General features: G+C 33.8%; 2 protein-coding genes across 19 annotated transcripts in view; one reads left to right on the forward strand and one right to left on the reverse strand.

Annotated features, from left to right (window-relative positions):
• LOC105836550 (protein SYS1 homolog) overlaps positions 1-13,518 on the reverse strand; it is a 51,639-nt gene extending 38,121 nt beyond the window's left edge. Inside the window, exons 1-6 of one of the 18 annotated variants that reach the window (XR_004963975.1) lie at positions 13,143-13,515; positions 12,058-12,238; positions 11,766-11,852; positions 11,638-11,684; positions 9,249-9,423; positions 8,986-9,154 (exon numbers count right to left, since the gene is read on the reverse strand). The gene's annotated coding sequence lies outside the window, so the exon portion shown is untranslated. Of the gene's footprint in view, positions 1-8,985; positions 9,155-9,248; positions 9,424-11,097; positions 11,685-11,764; positions 11,853-12,057; positions 12,239-13,142 lie in introns of those variants that run through there. The other 17 variants (XR_004963983.1, XR_004963988.1, XR_004963980.1 and 14 more) reach the window with 17 other exon arrangements.
• A 7,114-nt stretch (positions 13,519-20,632) lies between these two features.
• LOC118646670 (THAP domain-containing protein 5-like) lies at positions 20,633-21,936 on the forward strand. The gene is made up of 6 exons (XM_036290122.1): positions 20,633-20,728; positions 20,886-21,088; positions 21,159-21,299; positions 21,379-21,444; positions 21,531-21,629; positions 21,718-21,936. The coding sequence occupies exons 2-6, from the start codon at positions 20,936-20,938 to the stop codon at positions 21,934-21,936; spliced, it is 678 nt and encodes a 225-aa protein (XP_036146015.1). The 5' UTR covers positions 20,633-20,728; positions 20,886-20,935.
• Positions 21,937-22,223: the final 287 nt, after the last annotated feature.

Raw genomic sequence — 22,223 nt, forward strand, 5'->3', positions numbered from 1 at the left:
GATCTTAAGATTTTATTAAATATTCTTAATCATAATATGTTATTGTCTTCTTTGTTTTTATTAAATCGTAATGTCGTCAGCATACTGAAGGGTCCTTAACTTAATCTTCTTGTAATATACCTTGTGTACAAGGCATATAATACTGGGCTTAGCACTCCTCCTTGTGGTAACCCTTTATATACATGTTTTTTAATTTCTTCCTCTTAATTAATCACAAAGGAAACTACTCTATTTGACATCCATTCGTTAATGTAACTCACTATTTTTGTTGGACATCCCTCCTTGTATAACATGCCTACTAGTACATCTCGCAAAACGTTGTCATATGCCGATGACACATCCAGAAACGCCGCTAGTGGAACTTTATTTCCTTTTATTCCAATTTCTACTTCCGTTATGATTCTTACTAAGTTGTCTATACACGATCTGTCTCTTCTAAAGCCATTCTGATTCTTATCCATTCTTTCGTTATGTTCCGCCCACCATATTAATCTTTCGTTTATCATTCTCTCAAGAATTTTTCCCATACATGACGATAGCGTTATTGATCTTACCTTCTCCTTATTAGCTTTATCTATAAATATAGTCTGTTGATCTTTCCATTCCTTGAACATAAAACTGTTTTCGTAACAGTAATTAAATAACTTCAGTACCTCTTCTTTAAATCTATTCGTCAATAGTTTAATCATTTTATACTCTACTTGGTCCTTTCCAGATGCTGATTTTTCTCTCACAATGTTGATTGCTCTCATCATTTCTTCCTCTCTAAATGATTGGTTCAGTTCGTCCTCTTCTCCCATTTCTCTTAACTCTTCTTTTTTTTCTCCACCCAATCCACTGCGATCTTTTCTATTTCTCTTCTTATTATTTCTTCTCTTTTCTTATTCTGCCATTTATTCCATTCCACTTTGTGAAACGCATTCTTCATAATTTTTATTTTATTCCATACGTACTTTATATTGCTGCTTTTATTAGGTTTACTTGTAAAGTCTTTGAAGTTTTCCACTTTCTTACTCTTGACCGTTTTTCTAACTATTGCTCTTTTTTTCTTAAATTCTATAAAACTATTCAGATCCTTCCTTCTTCTAAACTCCTGCAGAGCATCCTTTCTTTCTTTTATTACTCTTTCACACTCTTCATCCCACCGGATTCATCCACTGGATTCTTCCTTTTTCTTTCTTCTCTGTCATCTTTCTTTTTCTTATTTTTCTGCTCCCTCTTTTTTTCCCATACGTTGCCATTATTACTGCTTTTTTCATTATTTCAGTAATCATTGTATATTTCTCTTGTTCGTTTTCTGTTTATATTCTGTTTCTTCTAGTATCTTTTCTTATTCCTTCATATATTCAGTATACTTTATTCAGTATACAGTACCCACTTGGTTTTGCTCTTAGATATTCTGTTTGTTCTTTTTTTATATATATCTTTTTTTCATCCTAACTCAAACACTATTGGATAGTGATCCGATGCCCACGAATCCTCTTCCATGTTGTATATCATTTTTTCATATATTTCTTTAGTTGCAAACATAATATCTAAGTTTGAATCGTTCACTCCTCCTTCTCCCATTCTTGACACTGTGTCATTGTTTACTGTGAACAGCTCCCTTTCTTCCATTTCTTCTAATAAGATTTCTCCATTTCTATCCGTATTCTTGCAATTCCATACTCTATGATGCACATTAAAGTCTCCTGCAATAATTAATGACTTTACATTCTTCATTTGTTGAACTATTTTCGTCCACACATCCTTATTTTCATTACTTCCAGGCCTTCTATATATTCCTATGATTCCTATTTCTTTTTTTTCTTCCTTTAGTGTTATCTTGATTGCCACTGCTTCAATGTTATTAGATTGTGTATCTATTTCTACTTCTTTCTTCTCTTTTATTTCCTGTCTTACTAATATAGCTACTCTTCCTGCTGCACTCCCTTGTTGTCTATCTTCTATACTTACTGCTGAGTCATATCCAGTTATCCTTATTATTTCCCTTTTTTTAACCTTTAACTCCGTCAATACCAATATATCATAATCCCATATCCGCTTTATTAATTCTTCTTTTTTATTTCTCCATCCTCTCATATTCCACAAAAGAATTTTAATAGTCATTATATTCAATTTTGTTATGCAACTCTCCTGTTTGAAATTGGTCTTTTTCTCTAAAATTTCTCAATCTTCCTCTTCCTTCTTGTCTTTCCTTTACGTTTCCTTCGAGTATTTTTTTTATTTTTCTCTTCATTTCTTGTGTGTCCTCTCCCCATCCTTCTATGGTATGTGAGCATCGCATGATTTCCTCTTCCTCTTTTTTCTTTGTTCTCCTCCAGGTTTTTCTTCTCGAATTTCCTCATTACAATTCCATAATTTTCCTTTCTAATTTCTTCCACTCTCCAATCCTCATATCCATGCCAATCTTTCACTCCTAATTTTTCTTTCCTACTTTTTCTTTCTCTTTCTTCTCTTATTTTCTTACTTTCTCTATCCTTATATCCTTCTTCCAATTCTTTTCTGTACTTTGAGTTATTATATTCCTCCCTTGGTTTCTCCATTCTTGTCTTATTCGCTACTTGTGCATATGTTTCCCTCTTCCATTGATCTATTCATAGTATGCCCTTGGTCTTCTGGTTTAGGTATCGCTGACCTTTCTTCCTGGATATCTCCTCTTCTGATTTGCTGCCCTTTTTCTCTTCTTAGAGCATTTTTTGCTTCCATGAACGACACATTTCTTTCTAGCATTACCTTTTTAACCTGATAGTTGTGTTCATATATTGGGCATTTCTTATCAGTGGGTCTATGGCTTCCTTTACAGATGCATTCTATTTTCCTCTCGCATCTTTCATGGTAGTAATCACCACACATCATACAGATCTTTTTTCTAAAGCACCTTTTCTTTATATGACCAAATCCATAACAGTTGTAACATTGAATTACATTTTCCACAAAAGCTCTAACTTTCATTTTGACTAGGCCTTGTCATAAGCTTACTTCTCTGGGTCTTTCTCCTCCTTCCCATATTATGATTACTTGGTGTAGGTATTCCTCTGTGGTCTTATTGTATCTTCATCTTCTCATTCTTTCTATTTGTAAGATCCTTTCTTTGTCCTCAATTGCTTCATAGAAATCTTTCAGAGACATTTCATTGTCCCAGTCGGATATCACTCCCTTGCATCTTTTTGTCCTGTTAATAATCGAAAAGCTTACCATCTTGTCTTCCCTCTTTCTCTTCTCCTCCTGTTCCAAACATCTGTTTGTCTCTTCTGTGTTTCTAAAATAAATTGTCTTGTTATGACCTATACTAGTTATATCCTGTACCTTGTATCCCTTTTTCACCATATACATTGCTGTCCTAGTGACGTTGTGGGCCCTATTATTTGTCCTGCCTTTTTGTTGCATTACTGCCTCTAGTCCTATTTCCCCCTTATGGTTTATTTTAAATCTTTCTTTCATGCTTATTCTATCTTTATCATCTATCCAGCAATCACCCTCATATACTAACCTACCATTTGATCTAATCATTTTATTTTTGACTTTTTTGGCTCCTCTTGTTCCCTTACTTATTTCCCTACTTTCTACTCTATCTTCCTCCTCGTCCTCTTCGCTCTCCCTCATTTCTACCTCCTGTATTTCGTTTTCCTTACTCCTATCCCCTCTGCTCTTACTAATCTCTTTCCTACCTGCCTTTCTTATAACATCTTTCATTATTTTCAGTAATTTTCCATAACTATCTTTTATATCTATTTCCCTCTTAATGTCTTAAAAACTCATTCTTTATTTTCCATTTAGAACCACTATATGTCTCCTTCCTTTCTTCTTGGTCTTCATTTTCCTGTGATCCTTCTTCCATGCTAATTTTTCCTCCGGATGTCTCGTTTTTCTTTTCTTCTTCCATTCTTCCTTCTTCCAATTCTTCTATATCTATTTTTCTGTGTTTCACTGTTATCAGGTCCTCCAATTCTCCTCTTTCATATCTCCTATTTTTCTCCTATCCTCCGCATATTCTGTTTGCCAGCCTTTTGCTGTGGCCGAATCCTACAATTCGGCCCTTAACCTTACTTTCGCTTCTTTTTCTTACGCTTATCCTGTCTTTTTCAGTCCTTCTCTTTCTCTCTCCTATCAAACTTCTTTTCCCTATTCTCCAATCACTTTTCTCACTATCACTCGATACCCAACGCGTAGCTTTACTAAACGTTTGCACTACTTCTCACAGTTCAACATCACATCCTTACTCCTAGCTTACCGTTGACTCATCCACGTTTGAAACTCGTGAAATCTCATCTCAAACATTTAAGTTATTATACATATAGGTTATATATTAAAATTACGGTCACGGCCTAGCTATACTGGGAGCGTCCCATTTGCCCACGTCAATATTGGCCACGGTCCCGATTGGCCACGTCAATATTGGCCACGGCAATAATGGCCACGTCAATATTGGCCACGTGTCATTATTGCCCACGTCATTATTGCCCACGCGTCATTATTGCCCACGTCATTTCTGTATATGGATTTGCGACTTTGACGGGGTGGGTGCGGAAGGGGGGGGGGGAGGGTCGAAGGCCCCCTTGCACCCCCCCCGTGTGTGCGTGCGTGCATGCGTGCGTGTGTGCGCGTGTGCAAAGCATTTCTCTGCACCACATGGGTTTGCAACTTTCCACGCTAAGCAAAAAAATTGATTAATATTGACGTGGGCAATAATGACGCGTGGTCAATAGTGACGTGGGCAATAATGACGCGTGGGCAATAATGACGTGGTCAATATTGACGCGTGGCCAATATTGACGTGGGCAATATCACGTGTGGCCAATATTGACGTGGACAATATCACGCGTGGGCTATAATGACGCGTGGGCAATAATGACGCGTGGCCAATATTGACGTGGGCATTATTGACGTGGGCAATATCACGCGTGGCCAATATTGACGTGGTCAATAATGACGTGGCCAATCCATCCCGTGGTCAATCGGGATCGTGGTCAATAATGACGTGGCCAAACGGGTGCCACTCGCTATACTACGGTCACAGCATAGTAACAATTGTCATAGGAAATTATTAAACCTCTGATCTCATGGGGTATTCTAATTTACGCACACACGGCAACTTCGTATTTAAAACTGCACTAAGAAATAAATATAAAAGAGAAAAAACAGTTTTAGGAAACTACAACATGTAAAATGATGGTAATGTTACAATTTTCAACAATTTTTTTATCTTTTGGTCGCCATATTCGATCCACCATGTATAAAAAAAAATACCAATGAGATTTAAAAAAGCAAAGTATGTATGGCCAGTATTCAAAGTTAAATTTTATTTCAAGATCGTCTCAGGTGTCTTAAGATGCTAATACGATTTTGCAGTTACAGCCAAAAATCAAAATATCTTCGATTTTTTTTATTACTGTAAAGATAAATTATATTAAAAGATGTCAATTGTATATAGATTCAATTTAGTTTTTAAGATAAAGCATCAAGAATCTTGTTTTAGACAAACACTTATAACTCTTCCATTACTTGTTACTTATAACAGCAAAAACTTGCTAGTACTAGCAGCACTGAGTGCTTAAAGCGTATTACATTGACATTAGTAATGAGTGAGTTCTGAGTGCTGACGTTTCATTAGGAATATGCAAAATGCTCTCAGTGCGCACTGAGTGCGGTAAAACTGGTCCCAAGGCCAAGTCAGTGTTATATATTATTTGAATTGTTCACTACTACAACAATGGACTTATGTTTAATAAATTATTATAATCGTTATCATTGAATAAAGATTAAAATGTTATATTTACAAACGTAAAAAAAGATATAAAATTACAAATTATAAAAATATTTTTTTCCTATAAATTAAAAAAATTATTAAATAAGAACAAAATTTGTTCCCTTTAAAGCATTGCAAAATTATTTTTTATATATTTGAAAACAAATCAGATATGTGATTGTAATTTTTTAAGATTATATTTTTGATAATGTGCATAATGTAATATGTGAGTGTGTGTGGTGTGTATGTGTGTGCGTTGTGTGTGTGCCATTATAATATATATTATATACATTATTTATATTTATTATATTTTTAAAAAGTTTTAAAAATATTAATTATCCAAAGAGTTACAACCTAGATAGCACAAAATATTTATAAAGTATTTATAAAAAGGAAAAATAATTATGATAAATATTTTGTACATATCTTTATGTCCGAGTTTGTCAAGTATAAAAAAAATTATGATGAACATTTATGAAAATATTTAAAATAAATATTTATACCATTATTATCAAAAAATATAAAAACTATTTCAAGTTCATATATTATAAATATTTTTCAGTACATTTTAAAAATATATTCTATATATTGTTGATAATAATTTTTGTATCATTTCTAAATGGTTTATGAAAATAATTATATAATCTTTAAAAAATATTTTTTGAAAATAAATTTGTAAAATATTTATAAATATTTATGATAATATTTTGTACTATCTGGGAATACTTTCACAACTTATTCTTTAATTATTATTTTGCAATTATGTAAGTTTTTAACTTAATTTTTGTGGTTGTTTGCTCTTTCCTTAAAATTGAGTTCAAAACATTCCATTAGAAGTGCAAAACAGGTAACGTTTTGTGTTATCCCAACAAAAAACTAAAAAATTAGGAAGCACTGAGTGCCAGCGAGTTTTTAGAGAAAATAAAAATCCAAATAAATAAGAGAAAATAAAAATCCAAATAAATAAGAGAAAATTAAAATCCAAATAAATAAGAGAAAATAAAAATCCAAAATGGCGGATTCAATATGACAGACATAAATTTCAAAAACTCAATGGATTTTCATAAAATTTGATATTGTGAAGTTTTATGAGTCACTGAATTCAAATGACATCAGATTTTTTCCAAGGATAATTTTTTATATATAAGAATATAATTTCGAAAAGATAAAATTTCATATAGAAATCAGATTATCATTTTTATGTTACAAAGAATTTCCTTATCCATCAGAAAGTATATAAAAATTAGTAAAAATTCGAAAAAAAAATTAACTGGGTCAGAGGTAGTTTTTCGTGAATAGAAAATTATAATATTTTTTTGTAATCAGTTACCCTGTTTAACTTTCATAAAGTTCCAATTTTAATGATGAGGTACCAAAAAGGGGCTTTAAAGGGTTAAATATTTCGACTATGAATACTGGCCCATTACACCATTCCATACATTAGCAATAATCTAGCATAATTATGCTTTTTTTCAGATATTGGTAAAATTGATCTACAAATAATTTAAAAAAGTTATAGTTTATTTTTCCACAAAGATGCAAGATTTTTTGAGTTATTGAAAAATTTTTCCTAATTCAAAATTGAATTTTAAAAACAATAACTCGAAAAATCTTGCACTTTTTCGGAAAATAAACTATAACTTTTTTAAATTGTTTTGTGGATTAATTTTACCAATATCTGAAAGAAAGCTATAAACCATCAAAAATGCTTTACTTGAATTAACATTTAGAATGATAATGTTGTTTTAAATGTTATTTTAAAAAATGGACATTTGGACGTTAAAGAGTTAAATTAAAAATTAATATAAAATTTAATAGCTTTATATCTCCAAAGTTTTTATTTAAAAAAATATTTACAAATTAATTAAAATTAAAAAAGAATTTATTATATGATTATTTTAATTTAAATCTCGTTCGTTATTGTAAAAATAAACAAATTTAAAAAAAATTTAAGAGGGGAATTGGCTAGGAAGTGTTGGAAAGAAATTAAGAGAAGAGCGAGAGAAGGAACAGGGAAGTCAGGGTGGGAGGAGGAGAAACAGAAATTCTTTAAGGAGAGAGGGTGGGGGATAGAGGAAGTAGAGAGATTGAGAGGGAAAGGGCTATTAAGAGCGGAAGAGTTGATAAAGAGAGAAAAAGAGAAGCAGAGAAGAGAAAGATGGTTAAGGATTAGAGACTCGAGGTATAATAAATGGTACGGAAGAGTGAAAGGAGAGATAGGTTAGGAAGTAGTATGAGAGGAGGGAGATATTAGGAAGAGGAAGAAGATAGGAAATGCAGGTTGTGTAAATAGGGGGAAGAGTCATGGAAGGAGTGTGGGAAGTAGAAGAGAGCTGGCAGGAGATGGTTAAGAGCATTCTGGGAGAAAATAGAGAAGGAGAATGGTGGATGGAAAAGTTAGACAATTTAAGGGAGGAGGAATGGAGAGGAGAGTCAGGAGGGAAAGAGGAAGAGGGGAAGGATGAATATGAGTATGAATGGGAGAGAGTGGATGAAGAAAGTGAGAAAGTACCAGGAAACGAGTGGATGAGCGAAAGGAAGATAGAGGATTTAGTGCAGCGGAAACGGAGGTCCAAGGATGAATGGATGAGTGGAAGAATGAATAATCTCTCTCTCTCTCTCAAGAGTAAGTGTGAATGGGAAAGTGTGACAGGTAGCGTGTTTTCAGATAGAATATACTTATAGCTAGAGTATAAGTCAGATATAAGTTTTTTTTTATGTAAGCGAAGCGGGAGTTCGCATGTACCCCACAAGAGAATCAATAAATTTATTATATATACAAAAAATTTAAGACAAGCAAATATAAATAGGGTGTTGTGATAATGACTTATCGTAGCAATTTTTTTACATCACTTATGGCAAAAAAAGTTTATGCTTCATTAAGTTTTTATATTAGTTATCAAATTTTCTTTCTCTAAAAAAATGCTAATTTAAGATCCTACATTAATATAAAATTGAATCATTCAACAAAAACAATATTATGATTTGCATAATAAGTTATAAACTAAAATATATTACATGTAAAATCTTTAAAAAAACAAAGAATAATCAGAATCAAAAGATAACATTTTTCCAACGTTATCAATTGTTCCAACTTGATCAATTATCTGCTTGTCATGTATCATGTTTTTGGAATTGCATTTTATGTGATAAAGAAATTTTGTTCCACAATATTAAATAATGTAAAAAGAAAATTATTGATATAGTAATTATCGTAACATTCAATTTGTACTTACATATCCTTCGTCTTTTGAATTCATTATTATTAATTATTACTATTTTATTCTTCTTTAAAATCTGGTGATGTACTATCAAGCAAAAATATTTTTGTACATAAAATTATATAAACCTATTTTAATGTTAAAATTACTCATTTTCTTGCTAGTTTATTTCATTGGATAAAGTCTGAAACAATAAAAACCAGAATTTATTACCAACTAAACTTCTTTAATCTAATTAAAAAAGTAAATCTTAATCATAAATATTATTCTTGACTTACATTTTATTTTATTATCTAGAATTAATCCAACATATTTTTCTATTTGTTGCCACATATAGAACGTCTCAAAATTAAATAACTCTAAAAGACTATGTAAGGAATCAATAAACTAAGAAAAAAAATTCTTTACAGATATGCCCATTTTTGCTTAGTTTTAAAGAAAATTAGTTATTTTCTGTAAATAGAAGAAAAAATCTGTTAGGCCTTGATTGGCAACAATCTAAATCATTAACAAAATCACAATTGTGAAAACTGTGTTCAAATAAGATTATAATTTGTTCTACAATTTTTCCTAAATTAGTAGATAACAATTTTAAAGTAATTAGTTAACTAAAAAATCATTTAAAATCACTCTAAAATCATTAATACAAAATTTATTTTTAAATCATCAAAATTTTATAAAGTAAAATTATAATTTTTTCTAAATGACTTCTGTTCAATGTCATCTCAATTGTATCGTAAAAAATAAACTTTTGTCTCACATGAAAAAGTTTAATGTCAAATCAGATTAAGATACCTGTTTTTTCATGTCCAATCTATTATAATGATTAATTTTTATCCAACGAGATTTTCAAGTAGCTTTGTCATAGTGAGCTGAATACCCCCACATAACAAATTGTGAGGGCTCTCGTCACCCTCACGATGTGATTATCATACGTGTGTGCAATACCACAATCATATTGCCTTCACGATGTGATGGCGACATGTGTGTGTGCATGGAAAGTGGCACTATGCAGTCATGCATGAGAAGGTATATAAGTGATCGAAAAAAGATTTCACGATTGTACTTTCTTATGTATGATTGTATTTATCACAGTACGAATGAAAACATTATTCGTACGGACTCATGTCATCCGCACAGTGTGATATTCACACGTGTATGCAACAACGCAATCACGTTGTGTTTATTACGTGACGGGGTAGAAAATGGCACTGAACAGCCATATATGATCGATATATAGGGCTTGCTTTTATATAAAGTTTATATAAAAGCAATTTAGCCAACGATATATATATTTTTTAATAATATTGATAAATCGTTGGCTAAATTAAAAAACCTCATAATTCCATCGGACGTCCAATGGAGTTCTAAGATTTTCTAATTTAGCTGACGATATTTATATTTAGATATTTATTACATTCATATTTATTTATTTACATTATACATACGTACGCGCGCGCGCGCGCGCGTGTGTGTGTGTGTGTGTGTGTGTGTGTGTTGTAAAATGAACATTTTGAACACTTTTGGGATTTTCATAATTTTTTTTCTCTATTATGTATTTTAATTTTACAAAATTACATTTGATTAATAATTTTCATTGTAATTTAATTTTAATTAGTTTTCTTAGTTTTAGAATATTCATATTTAAATTATTGAGTCACTATATACGTGTCATCGTTTTGAAAATTTTTTACAATTTACAGTCGAAAAGGAACGTTGCTAAATTGACAAAAAATTAGGAAAAAAATAATAAGTTCCTTTTGACTATTGCAAAAAATTTTCAAAGCGGCACATATTGCGTGTAAATAATTGAAACATATTTATCTTGAAATTACAAAAACTAATTAAAATAAAATTAAAATTAAAATTATTCATACAATGTAATTAGAATAAAAATACAAAAAAGAATAAAAATAAAAAAATAAAAAAATGTACAAAATTAATATTTAGCTGGTGTGTAAAATCTCAATAAAATAAAAAATGCAAACATTTTCAAAATGGTCATAATGTTGAAAGTTTCTTAAATTTTGATATTTTCAGAAAATTTGTAAAATGTGTAAATTTGTAAAGCTTTCAAGAAATATTGAACTTTGTTCATTTTGACATTTTTTTACATTTTACAATCTTTTAATTTTATATACATATAAAATAATCTAAGTTTAAAAAGATTAATATTTTTCACATTTTCAATAATTAACTTTATAATTTCTTGAAATTATTTCGTTTATCTGTACTTACAATAAGAGAACGGTCGGGGCTGTTCCTCACTAATTTTGTTGGCCTTGGATATGTTGTAGAGCATCAAAAAAGAAAAAAATCTGTATTTTTTATCAGCTTATCTTGAGTTTTAGAGGTTGTTTTAACCCCTAGAAAAAAACAAAAATGAAAATTTGACATTTTTAAAAGAATTGAATACATCATTGCAAAGAGTATAAAATACTATAAAACTTTTGTATAAAACATTTTTTCATATATCTCATATTTTAGAAAATATTTGTTAAAAATGAAAAAATACGTTTTTTATAGGCGTTAAAACAACTCCTAAACCTCGAGATAAGCCGATAAAAAAATACGGATCTCTGAACTTTTTTGATGCTCTACAACATATCCAATGCCCATCAAAGTCGGTAAGGGATAGCTCCGACCGTTCCCTTGTTAGTTACGTACCTGTAAATAAGTATTATATTTGTCTTTATTTTTATTTCTGTTTCGTTCTTAACACAAAGTAATATATATTCAATATATAATTTAATTCAATTTAATACATAGTAAAAAAATTTGATTTTTAACTCAACTATTTCCCGTTTCGTCTTAATAAAGATCTCATTGGATTAAAATATCGTTCACATTATTGTTATTTTCCTTGTTATTTTCTAATAAGTCTGTAAGAATATATTACATTAGGTGAATATTCAGGACATAATAACGCAATGATTAAATTTAACGATCTCTCTCTCTCTCTTTCGCTCGTTCGAAAAATGTTTATTATTTTTATTATTTTATTATTTAACACTCACAGCTCATATTGCTCGCACGCGTGAGTGCCGCATGTATGCGAGCGATATGAGTCTCAGTTAGAATACTCACATGAGGCTCCTATCGCCCGCACGCGTGCGGCACTCACGTGTGCAAGCGATATGAATCTCAAAGGAGGACGTATCTGCATGGTGCTGTGCAGTCACACTGTGACGATTATTAAGTGCAGTCACACTGTGACGCATGCAAACACTGTGCAGTCACTATGCAGACATTTTGTTATCTGGGCCCACTGAACAGGAACCATATTTCAATCAATTACTGTTTTAAATAATTACAAAAATCATTCTTTTTACAAAAATACTTTTATATTTTTAAAATAAAAGAAAAATAAACAAAGAAAAAAAATTTTTTCTGTGTATTGATCTCTTACTTGCTTTCGAAGTTTTGATATTTAATTTCGAGATATTTTGTATGTATATACAGGGGGTGCGTTCGAGAAGACGCTATTAGCGCTACCAGCATCAGTTTATCCTTGTTCTACTTTTAATGAGTAATAAAGATGGACTGCTGGTAGCGCTAATAGTGTCTCCCCCGAACGCACCCAGGGTGTCCCAAAATATGTGGGTCAATGCTCGTAAAAAGGTAGAAGGGATCAAGATGAACATAAAAGTTCAATACTGTCTTTGGTTAGGTCTTAGGTTAGATCCACCAATAATCGAGGTATTAATTTTTCAAATTATGCGAATGAGAACGCGCCGAGGAAAGAGCTCAATCCGCTCAAGCCATAACACAGAAGAAAAAATCTATCATGAATGTATGATAAGCTTTTATTAATTTACTGTTCATAATTACGATAGAAATTAATTAGATTATTTGCAGATTCCATATGTTAATATCTCGATTATTGGTGGATCTAACCCAGCAAACACAGAACATAGCAGCAACATTTCAGCAATGTTATAACATTGTAGCAACATCACAGCAATATTACAACATGTTCTGTGTTTGCTGGGAACCCAAGGCAATATTGGACTTTTATGTTCATTTCTTCTACTTTTTTACATGCGTTGACCCACATGTTTTGGGACACCCTGTATATATGTATAATTTAAATATACAATTAAAAAAATTAATAGACAAATATTTTGCACATATGTAAAATTACAATATTATCTCAGAAATATAGTACTCACATTATAGCATAAAAATTAAAATATAAATATAATCCAATATAAATACTTTTTTCAGATATATTTAGTAGTCGATAAAAAAGGAAGACATATATAAACTAAATTACAGTATAGAAACAATATGAAAACAACTGTCCAATTCGCTCACATGACAGCAATAAATGCAAAATCACCAGTCTCATTTATTCCAAATCATAAATTGTCTTCTCGCAATCAATCCATGTAAAAAAATACATAAGTTATAAGATATTTTCATTAAAAATGCTTTTGACATTATAGATTCACTCGGTTTACACTTATTCCTATCAGCTGTGCACCACAGAACACAGAACACATAAGAGAAAATAAAGCTCTATATTAAGAAGGGTGCATTCCGATATTCACTGCCAGTAGAGTGAGTGGGTATAAAGAGAGTGGAGCCAATGCTGGTTCTTCTCCCTGATTGGTTCCGCCATTTTACGATCTGCCGGCAGCCAGCCAACCAAATTGTCTGAGCGACCTGAGTAACCATAGACTTAGGCCGGTATTCATAGGCCGGTATTCATAGTCAAATCTTATTTCAAGATCGTCTCAAGCAATGTCTTAAGATGCTAATACGGCTCTGTGATTGGTTGATGGCATCTTAAGACAGTACTTAAGATGATCTTAAATATAAGATCCGACTATGAATACCGGCCATAGTCGGATCTTATATTTAAGATCATCTCAAGTACTGTCTTAAGATGCCATCAACCAATCACAAAGCCGTATTAGCATCTTAAGACATTGCTTGAGACGATCTTGAAATAAGATTTGACTATGAATACCGGCCTTAGGCCCGTATTCAGGGGCTCGATTCTTGAATTCATTTGCAAGAAAAACGTATTCGCAAATTCTGTTCTTACAGAAAGGTTGAAAATTTATTGGCTATCGTATGGCTTTTAACCAATAAACTTGCAACTTTTTTGTTAGAGCGGGTATTTGCGCATACGTTTTCTTGCGAATGAATTCAAGAATCGAGCTCCAGAACCTTTGAGTATATATACATGGAGGAAGAATTGCTATGGTTTCATGTAGACCAAAACTGTGTCCAAGATCTGTGCGAGAGAGAAAGGTATATCATGATACTCGCTTTCTCTGCGCATGCGTTAATATCATTTGGTCTGTTCTTTCTAGCTGCACTGTTGCACTGGTACAATAAGTTAGAATGAGAAAAAATATACTTGTCTTACTTTAACTTATTGCACCGGTGCAACAGTGCAGCTAGAAAGAACAGACCAATTATCTGCACCGCAGTTTCAACACTTTTTGTGCACTTCTTGTGCACTTTTGTACTTAATTACAAATTGTATGTGTGTGTGAAACATACAATGCCAGCCATTGTACATATAGCGTTTGACGCATGCAGAGAGAGCAAGTATCATAATATACCTTTCTCTCTCGCACAGATCTTGGACACACTTTCAGTGCTGGCATTCCTCCTCCATATACAGGGTGTCCCTAAGCACCCACGCCAATGCTTGTAAAGAGGTAGAAGGGATCGAGATGAACATACAGGTCCAATATTTTCTTGGGTTAGGTTTACAAATAATCGAGATATCAATTTTTTAAATTGTGCGAATGAGAGCGCGCCGCGGCGCGCCGTAGGAAGAGCCGAGCCGCTCGAGCCGTAGCGCGGCCCACTGTGTGAAGCATTGGCTGCCGGCGGCGGGGAGAAGGAGGAGAAGCGGCGCCGCTGCCTGTGCTTCGCCGCTCTCACGTCCCGCAGCACCGCGTCTAAGGTCTGTTCGCGTCACATGCCCCAACATGCTCCTATTCACCCCAACGCACTCCAATACGTTGATTCCGATGACGCCAACCTATTAGAATGCGTTGGAGTGAGTAGGATCATGTCGGGACATGGCGACGCGAACAAACCACTAGACTCGCATCAATGGCCGCTCTCGCCTCCCACCGCACCGCGCCTAGACTCGCGTCGTTACGCACATTCGCAATTACTTGACAAAATTATTTAGCAAAGATAGGGACAAATTAAAACCGTAATAAACTTTTGTGATTGAGAAAGTCGAAAGAGAGAAAGCGATGGAAACTTATGGAATCTTAAAATAATTTAATTTCTATCGTAATTGTGAATATAGTAAATTAATGATAGTTTTCGGTACATTGACGATATATTCTTTCTTTTTCCTAAATATCTTATTTACAGTATCATACAACTCGAATTTTGTTTCTTATCGAATTGTATCGTACTGTTAAATCCTTGATAAAAACATTGATAAAAATTCGTAAATTTATTCGTCAAATCATTATCGTAAATTCACGATTGATTCTCAAATTGATAGTTTTTTTTTTCGTCTATTATAATATTTGCTACATCGAGTTCTCCCATCGTTATCTTTTTTCTCTTACACGATATATTCATAAATATTTCTTCATATTTAATCAAAATGATGCAACAATGGAACAAACTTTTCTAACAGAAAATGCGAGAACGATAGAAAATAATATCATTTCTTTAAATTTGTTCCTTTTGATTTAGAGATGGATTATAAAATAGAAATCAATTAGATTTTTGTGTTGCTATTTTAAATAAATCACTGAAAATCTATCGTAATTAATAATGCAATTAAAGAAATACTTATCCATAATATGTTACATTCTTTGTAATAACACCTAGAAAAATGCCCCCCTGTTGATGTGACGATTTCACAATAGTGTTGCGCTTCTTGCGTCGCGCTCTCGCATTCGTCAGCTCTACAAACTCTGTACACAATTGCGCACTCCCGTGCGCACGAAATAGGATAGCACGTTTTCTTAAAAAAACGGAATTTATTCAAAACACTCCGATACACGAGCTTGACAGCTCGAGAACCGACATAAACAGCAATACGACAACGTTCTTCTCTATAGCAACCAGCTGACTCGCGCGGCCGGGCGACGCGTGCAGTACGCGTGCAACAATAGATTAGGGGCGATGCGTCTTCTACGATAATTATGCTTAGAGATTAACGCTTAACATCACGTATTGTCAATACAACTCTAAGTTTTCTTTCATGACGATAGAAAACTTAGAGTTTCTGCTATCTTTAATTGCATTATTAATTACGATAGATTTTCAGTGATTTATTTAAAATAGCAACACAAAAATCTAATTGATTTCTATTTTATAATCCATCTCTAAATCAAAAGGAACAAATTTAAAGAAATGATATTATTTTCTATCGTTCTCGCATTTTCTGTTAGAAAAGTTTGTTCCATTGTTGCATCATTTTGATTAAATAAATATTGTGTGTAAGAGAAAAAAGATAACGATGAGAAAACTCGATGTAGCAAATATTATAATAGACGAAAAAAAAAACTATCAGTTTGAGAATCAATCGAATTTACGATAATGATTTGACGAATAAATTTACGAATTTTTATCAATGTTTTTATCAAGAATTTAACAGTACGATACAATTCGATAAGAAACAAAATTCGAGTTGTATGATACTGTAAATAAGATATTTAGGAAAAAGAAAGAATATATCGTCAATGTACCGAAAACTATCATTAATTTACTATATTCACAATTACGATAGAAATTAAATTATTTTAAGATTCCATAAGTTTCCATCGCTTTCTCTCTTTCGACTTTCTCAATCACAAAAGTTTATTACGGTTTTAATTTGTCCCTATCTTTGCTAAATAATTTTGTCAAGTAATTGCGAATGTGCGTAACGACGCGAGTCTAGGCGCGGTGCGGTGGGAGGCGAGAGCGGCCATTGATGCGAGTCTAGACGCGGTGCTGCGGGACGTGAGGGCGGCGAAGCACAGGCAGCGGCGCCGCTTCTCCTCCTTCTCCCCGCCGCCGGCAGCCAATGCTTCACACAGGGTGCTTTCCATTTAGTAACACAAGTCAACACAAGCATCGTTCTATCTTTTTTTATGTTCAATGAGTAACAAAGATAGAACGACACTTGTGTCGACTTGTGTCATTAAATGGAAAGCACCCACAGTGGGCCGCGCTACGGCTCGAGCGGCTCGGCTCTTCCTACGGCGTGCCGCGGCGCGCTCTCATTCGCACAATTAAAAAAATTGATATCTCGATTATTTGTAAACCTAACCCAAGAAAATATTGGACCTGTATGTTCATCTCGATCCCTTCTACCTCTTTACAAGCATTGGCGTGGGTGCTTAGGGACACCCTGTATATATACTCAAAGTTCAGAACGCGCTAACAAAAATGTTAGCGCGTTGTTATCCAATAGAAAAATCTGTTTTTTATAATACAGATTCTTCTATTGGATAACAACGCGCTAACATTTTTGTTAGCGCGTTCTGAATACGGACCTTTAGTTTACACCTAGCCGTCCAATTCCGATTTACTCCGAAGTGAACTGTATTTAGGGAACGTTTACACTGGATTGATCTTAAGCGAGAAACACACGCTTTCCATAAGACGTAACAGTAAGGTTTCAACGCATTGGATTGGATGACCATAATCGTAACTGACTAAATCTAAAGACCTATGGTTTGTTCGCGTCGCCATGCCCCGACATGCTCCTACTCACTCCAACGCATTCTAATAGGTTGGCGTCATCGGAATCAACGTATTGGAGTGCGTTGGGGTGAATAGGAGCATGTTGGGGCATATGACGCGAACAGACCTCTAGGGTGCGTTTGGGGAAACACTATTAGCGCTACCAGCATTAGTCCATTTTCATTACTCATTAAAAGTAGAACAAGGATAAACTGATGCTGATAGTGCTAATAGCGTCTCCCCGAACGCACCCCTTTAATCAAAGATGCGCCAATGGCTCCCCACCATGACTGCTATCTCCACCATCTTGTACCCATACGGTGAGTCTGTTCGCGTCACATGCCCCAACATGCTCCTATTCACCCCAACGCACTTCAATACGTTGATTCCGATGACGCCAACCTATTAGAATGCGTTGGGGTGAATAGGAGCATGTTGGAGCATGTGACGCGAACAGACCTCAGGTGAGTGGATGGGGGCTGGGGCCGGGGACTGGGATCTGAGGCTGGGGTCTGGATTCCAGACTCTGGAATAGTGGAGATAATAAACAATGCGAGCCTGCTCCAAGTTGTACGCAGTCATATAACAGATGCAAATTTAATTTTTCTTGTTCTTCCTGAGTGTATCGTCAAAATATAGTGACCCTAGAGTGCAGAGATTGAATTACCTTATAATTTCTGACACATATTCCTTTAACCTATACTGCTCAACACAGGCCGGAATTCATAGTCGAATCTTATTCAAGTTCCAGCTTAGAGCCATCGCACAAGCTTTTTCGTAAGGGCCACCGCACAAACTCTTTCATAGCGCGTTACGTTACGTTAAGTACTCCATACGAACCTAAGTTGTATTTAAAATTTAACTTAAATCGACGCACAAAGAAATCTTTAACGTAAGAACTTAAGAACTTACGTTAAAAGTTTCTTTGTGCGTTGATGTAAGTTTAATTTTAAGTATGAACTTACCCCTACAGCATGAAATATTGCTGCAACGTTGCAGAAATATTATTTTGCAAGATTGGAATATTGCAGAAAATATTGCTGCAATATTGCAGCAATATTCCTATGTCCGCTCCAAAACAATATTGTGCAATATGACTGCAATATTGCTGCAATATTTCTTGTAAGATTGCTGTAATATTTCTGAAACGTTAATGCGCAATATGAAGGAAATGTTGCAGGTGGTTAAATTAATCAAATAATATGTAAGATGTGTATTATACGAAAAACGGAAAATGAATTTATTGTCATACCGTTACGGCACAATAATTAAAAAAATTATTAATTAAAAAATTATTAATTAATTAAATTAACATACACCAACGGATATCGAATATCGTTCCATTCTAGATTTAAGTAAGCATTAAAATGAAGCAAGTCCAGAAAATGCCCATCCTGATCAATTTATACGCTAGAATTACACATGCATGTATGGTTCACACATGTTTAATTAATGTATTATATATATAAGTCAGAGTGAACATCTTCTGGACTTGCTTCACTCAATCTAGTATGGGACGCAACGCTGTCGTGATTACAGAATTTGTTGCACATCTATGTATCTTTTAGCTCTAATCTTACATAAAAATTTAAAATAAAAATATCCTGCTCTATTTTTTTATTTGTCCCTTAAAACTATGTAAAATATTACTTATTGTTAGTTCTAGATTAAGAAATACGGATTATACGGAAATAAATTTTGCACGGTTGCAATATAATATTGCCACAATATTGTGCAATATCTGTTAGGAAATATTACATTTGTAATATTGCTACAATATTGCACAACATCTGCTAAGAAATATTACATTTGTAATATTGCTGCAATATTGTGCAACATTTGCTAGGGAATATTATATTTGTAATATTGCTACAATATTTCTGCAATATTGGTTATATTATGCACTATTGCAATATTTCTGCAACGTTGCAGCAATATTTCATGCTGTAGGGGTAGATTTATGGAGCACTTAACGTAACGTAACGTGTTACGAAAAAGCTTGTGCGGTGGCTCTTACAGGTTACGTTACGTTAAGTGCTCCATAAACCTAAGTTCGTACTTAAAATTAAACTTACATCAACGCACAAAGAAACTTTTAACGTAAGTTCTTAAGTTCTTACGTTAAGGATTTCTTTAGGGCCACCGCACAAACTCTTCCATAACGCGTTACGTTACGTTAAGTGCTCCATAAATCTAAGTTCGTACTTAAAATTAAACTTACATCAAGCCCTAAGACATTGCTTGAGACGATCTTGAAATAAGATTTGACTATGAATACCGGCCATAGACCGATCTTAAGCTCAAGCATTGCCTTAAGTCTAGCTTCGAGCCGACTTGAGACTTACTTAACCAATGAAATAACAACATTGACGTCTCAAGATCGTGCTTAAGGGCCACCGCACAAACTCTTTCATAACGCGTTACGTTACGTTAAGTACTCCATACGAACTTAAGTTGTACTTAAAATTTAACTTAAATCAACGCATAAGGGCCACCGCACAAACTCTTCCATAACGCGTTACGTTACGTTAAGTACTCCATACAAACCTAAGTTGTACTTAAAATTTAACTTAAATCAACGCACAAAGAAATCCTTAACGTAAGAACTTAAGAACTTACGTTAAGGATTTCTTTGTGCGTTGATTTAAGTTAAATTTTAAGTACAACTTAGGTTCGTATGGAGTACTTAACGTAACGTAACGCGTTATGGAAGAGTTTGTGCGGTGGCCCTTAAGATGCTAATACGGCTCTGTGATTGGTTGATGGCATCTTAAGACAGTACTTAAGATGATCTTAAATATAAGATCCGACTATGAATACCGGCCTATGAATCCCGTCCACTAAAGACCTATAATCAAAGATTCGCCAATGGCGAACACAATTTTGATTGGTCACTTGAGTCATATGATTTATCCGCCATTGCGTACCCACGCTGGGCGAGGAAGAGGGGAGAATGCTCTGTGTAGAGCACTAGAGATGTAGGTATTCTCATCCGCCATTTTGGGTCCACTTGGCTGACAGCATGAAGGAACTTTATGACTGATAGATAATAGAGAAAATTCGGCGGGTATTCCCGGACACAATATTGGTAGAAAAATTAATATTATACTTGGTGTTGCGTGTATTGTAGTACATTTACATGTTTTTTGTACGCTGAAAATATTATTTTAGGTTATATTAACCAAATATTTAATTGGCATTATTTCGCTCAACATTTGGTAGCTGTTATCAAATTCTTTTTTTAGTGTAGTATTGGAATCGTCAGAGTTATCGGCAAGTAAATTGCAATTTCAAGATGCCTTGCTGCGTTGCAGTAAATTGTAGCAACAGGTCCGAAAAAGGTTGGAAATTATTCAAGTTCCCAGTAAGTGATCGGCGAGTAAAGTGGGTGCAAAATATACGACGCGGAAATAATTGGACACCAACTGAGGCTTCGCGTTTGTGTGAAGTACGTTTTTATCTTTTACTGTCTGTCAATGTGAAACCGCGAAATATGTAACTCTGAACATTTTTTCTAGAAACATTTTGAAAATTCACAATTTGAAAGACATCGATCCGATGGTCTGAGAAAGTTGAAACCAAATGCCATCCCAACATTATTTGACGTACCAAATCCGCCACCCATGATCGAGCCATCTCCGCAGAAATCACTGTATAAAGTAATTTTATCAGACAAATTGTAAGTATACTATAGTATAAAGTAAAAGACAGTAATATACAAAGATTTTCTCTTTCCAGAATCCTGAAAAACATGCTGCTTTCGCCAATTCAGAAGCAGCGAGGCTTGCCAAACCTGAACAGGAGGTAAATTTTGAGAATTAATCTGCATTAATATTACGAAGAATTTGGTTCATGTTTTGGAAAAAATCATTTGTATTAAAATATTTTAGAAATTGACAAATGCCGAATATAAAAATATGCCGAGAAAAGAGCCTGAGCTTAATCATGTACCAGAACTCATAGATATACCAAGAATTTCAGAAAACGAGGTAATTTAAGAAACTTATTTTACAGAAACACATTTTTTAGACACTCATTTTATGGAAAACTCATTTAATTAATTTTATTTATTGACAGGTAGACGAGCTATCACAACTGAGGCGTGAAAATGAAAAATTGCTAAAGCAATTGCAAACAGAGCGAGTGGACTTACACGAGTTGGCGGTAGAGAATCAGAAATTACGGGACCAAATAAACGCCATCGAGAAAACAAGGCAATCCTTCTTAAATGACGATCAAATTAAATTTTTGGAGCAAGGTCGAATATTGCACTGGCCCACAACGACAGTATTGTAAAAGGTCTGAAATTCAGATTTGCCCTCTCAGTTCACGGTTATGAATATCTCCGAGGCACCGGATATCCATTGCCTTCGTACAGTACTATTATGCGACGAATACAAGACTTTAAAATAGATTTTGGGATTTTTGAGGACGTTCTTCAACTGCTCCGATTTAAAGTAGAAGCCATGGACCCAACAGACAAATTTTGCGTTTTATCGTATATGATGAAATGCAAATTAGTAAACAAGAAGTGTTACGTCCGGCAGACTCCACGATTTCCCTTCGTCAGAGGAACAAATAAT

This window comes from Monomorium pharaonis, chromosome 7, assembly GCF_013373865.1.
Source record: "Monomorium pharaonis isolate MP-MQ-018 chromosome 7, ASM1337386v2, whole genome shotgun sequence".
NCBI classification, from domain to species: Eukaryota; Metazoa; Arthropoda; class Insecta; order Hymenoptera; family Formicidae; genus Monomorium; species Monomorium pharaonis.

Coding starts and splice junctions, on each gene's coding strand:
- LOC118646670 (XM_036290122.1), top strand. CDS start 20,936: ATGCCTTGCTGCGTTGCAGTAAATTGTAGCAACAGGTCCGAAAAAGGT. Junction 21,089..21,158: donor AGGCTTCGCGTTTGTGTGAA/GTACGTTTTTAT, acceptor CATTTTTTCTAG/AAACATTTTGAAAATTCACA. Junction 21,445..21,530: donor TTGCCAAACCTGAACAGGAG/GTAAATTTTGAG, acceptor AAAATATTTTAG/AAATTGACAAATGCCGAATA.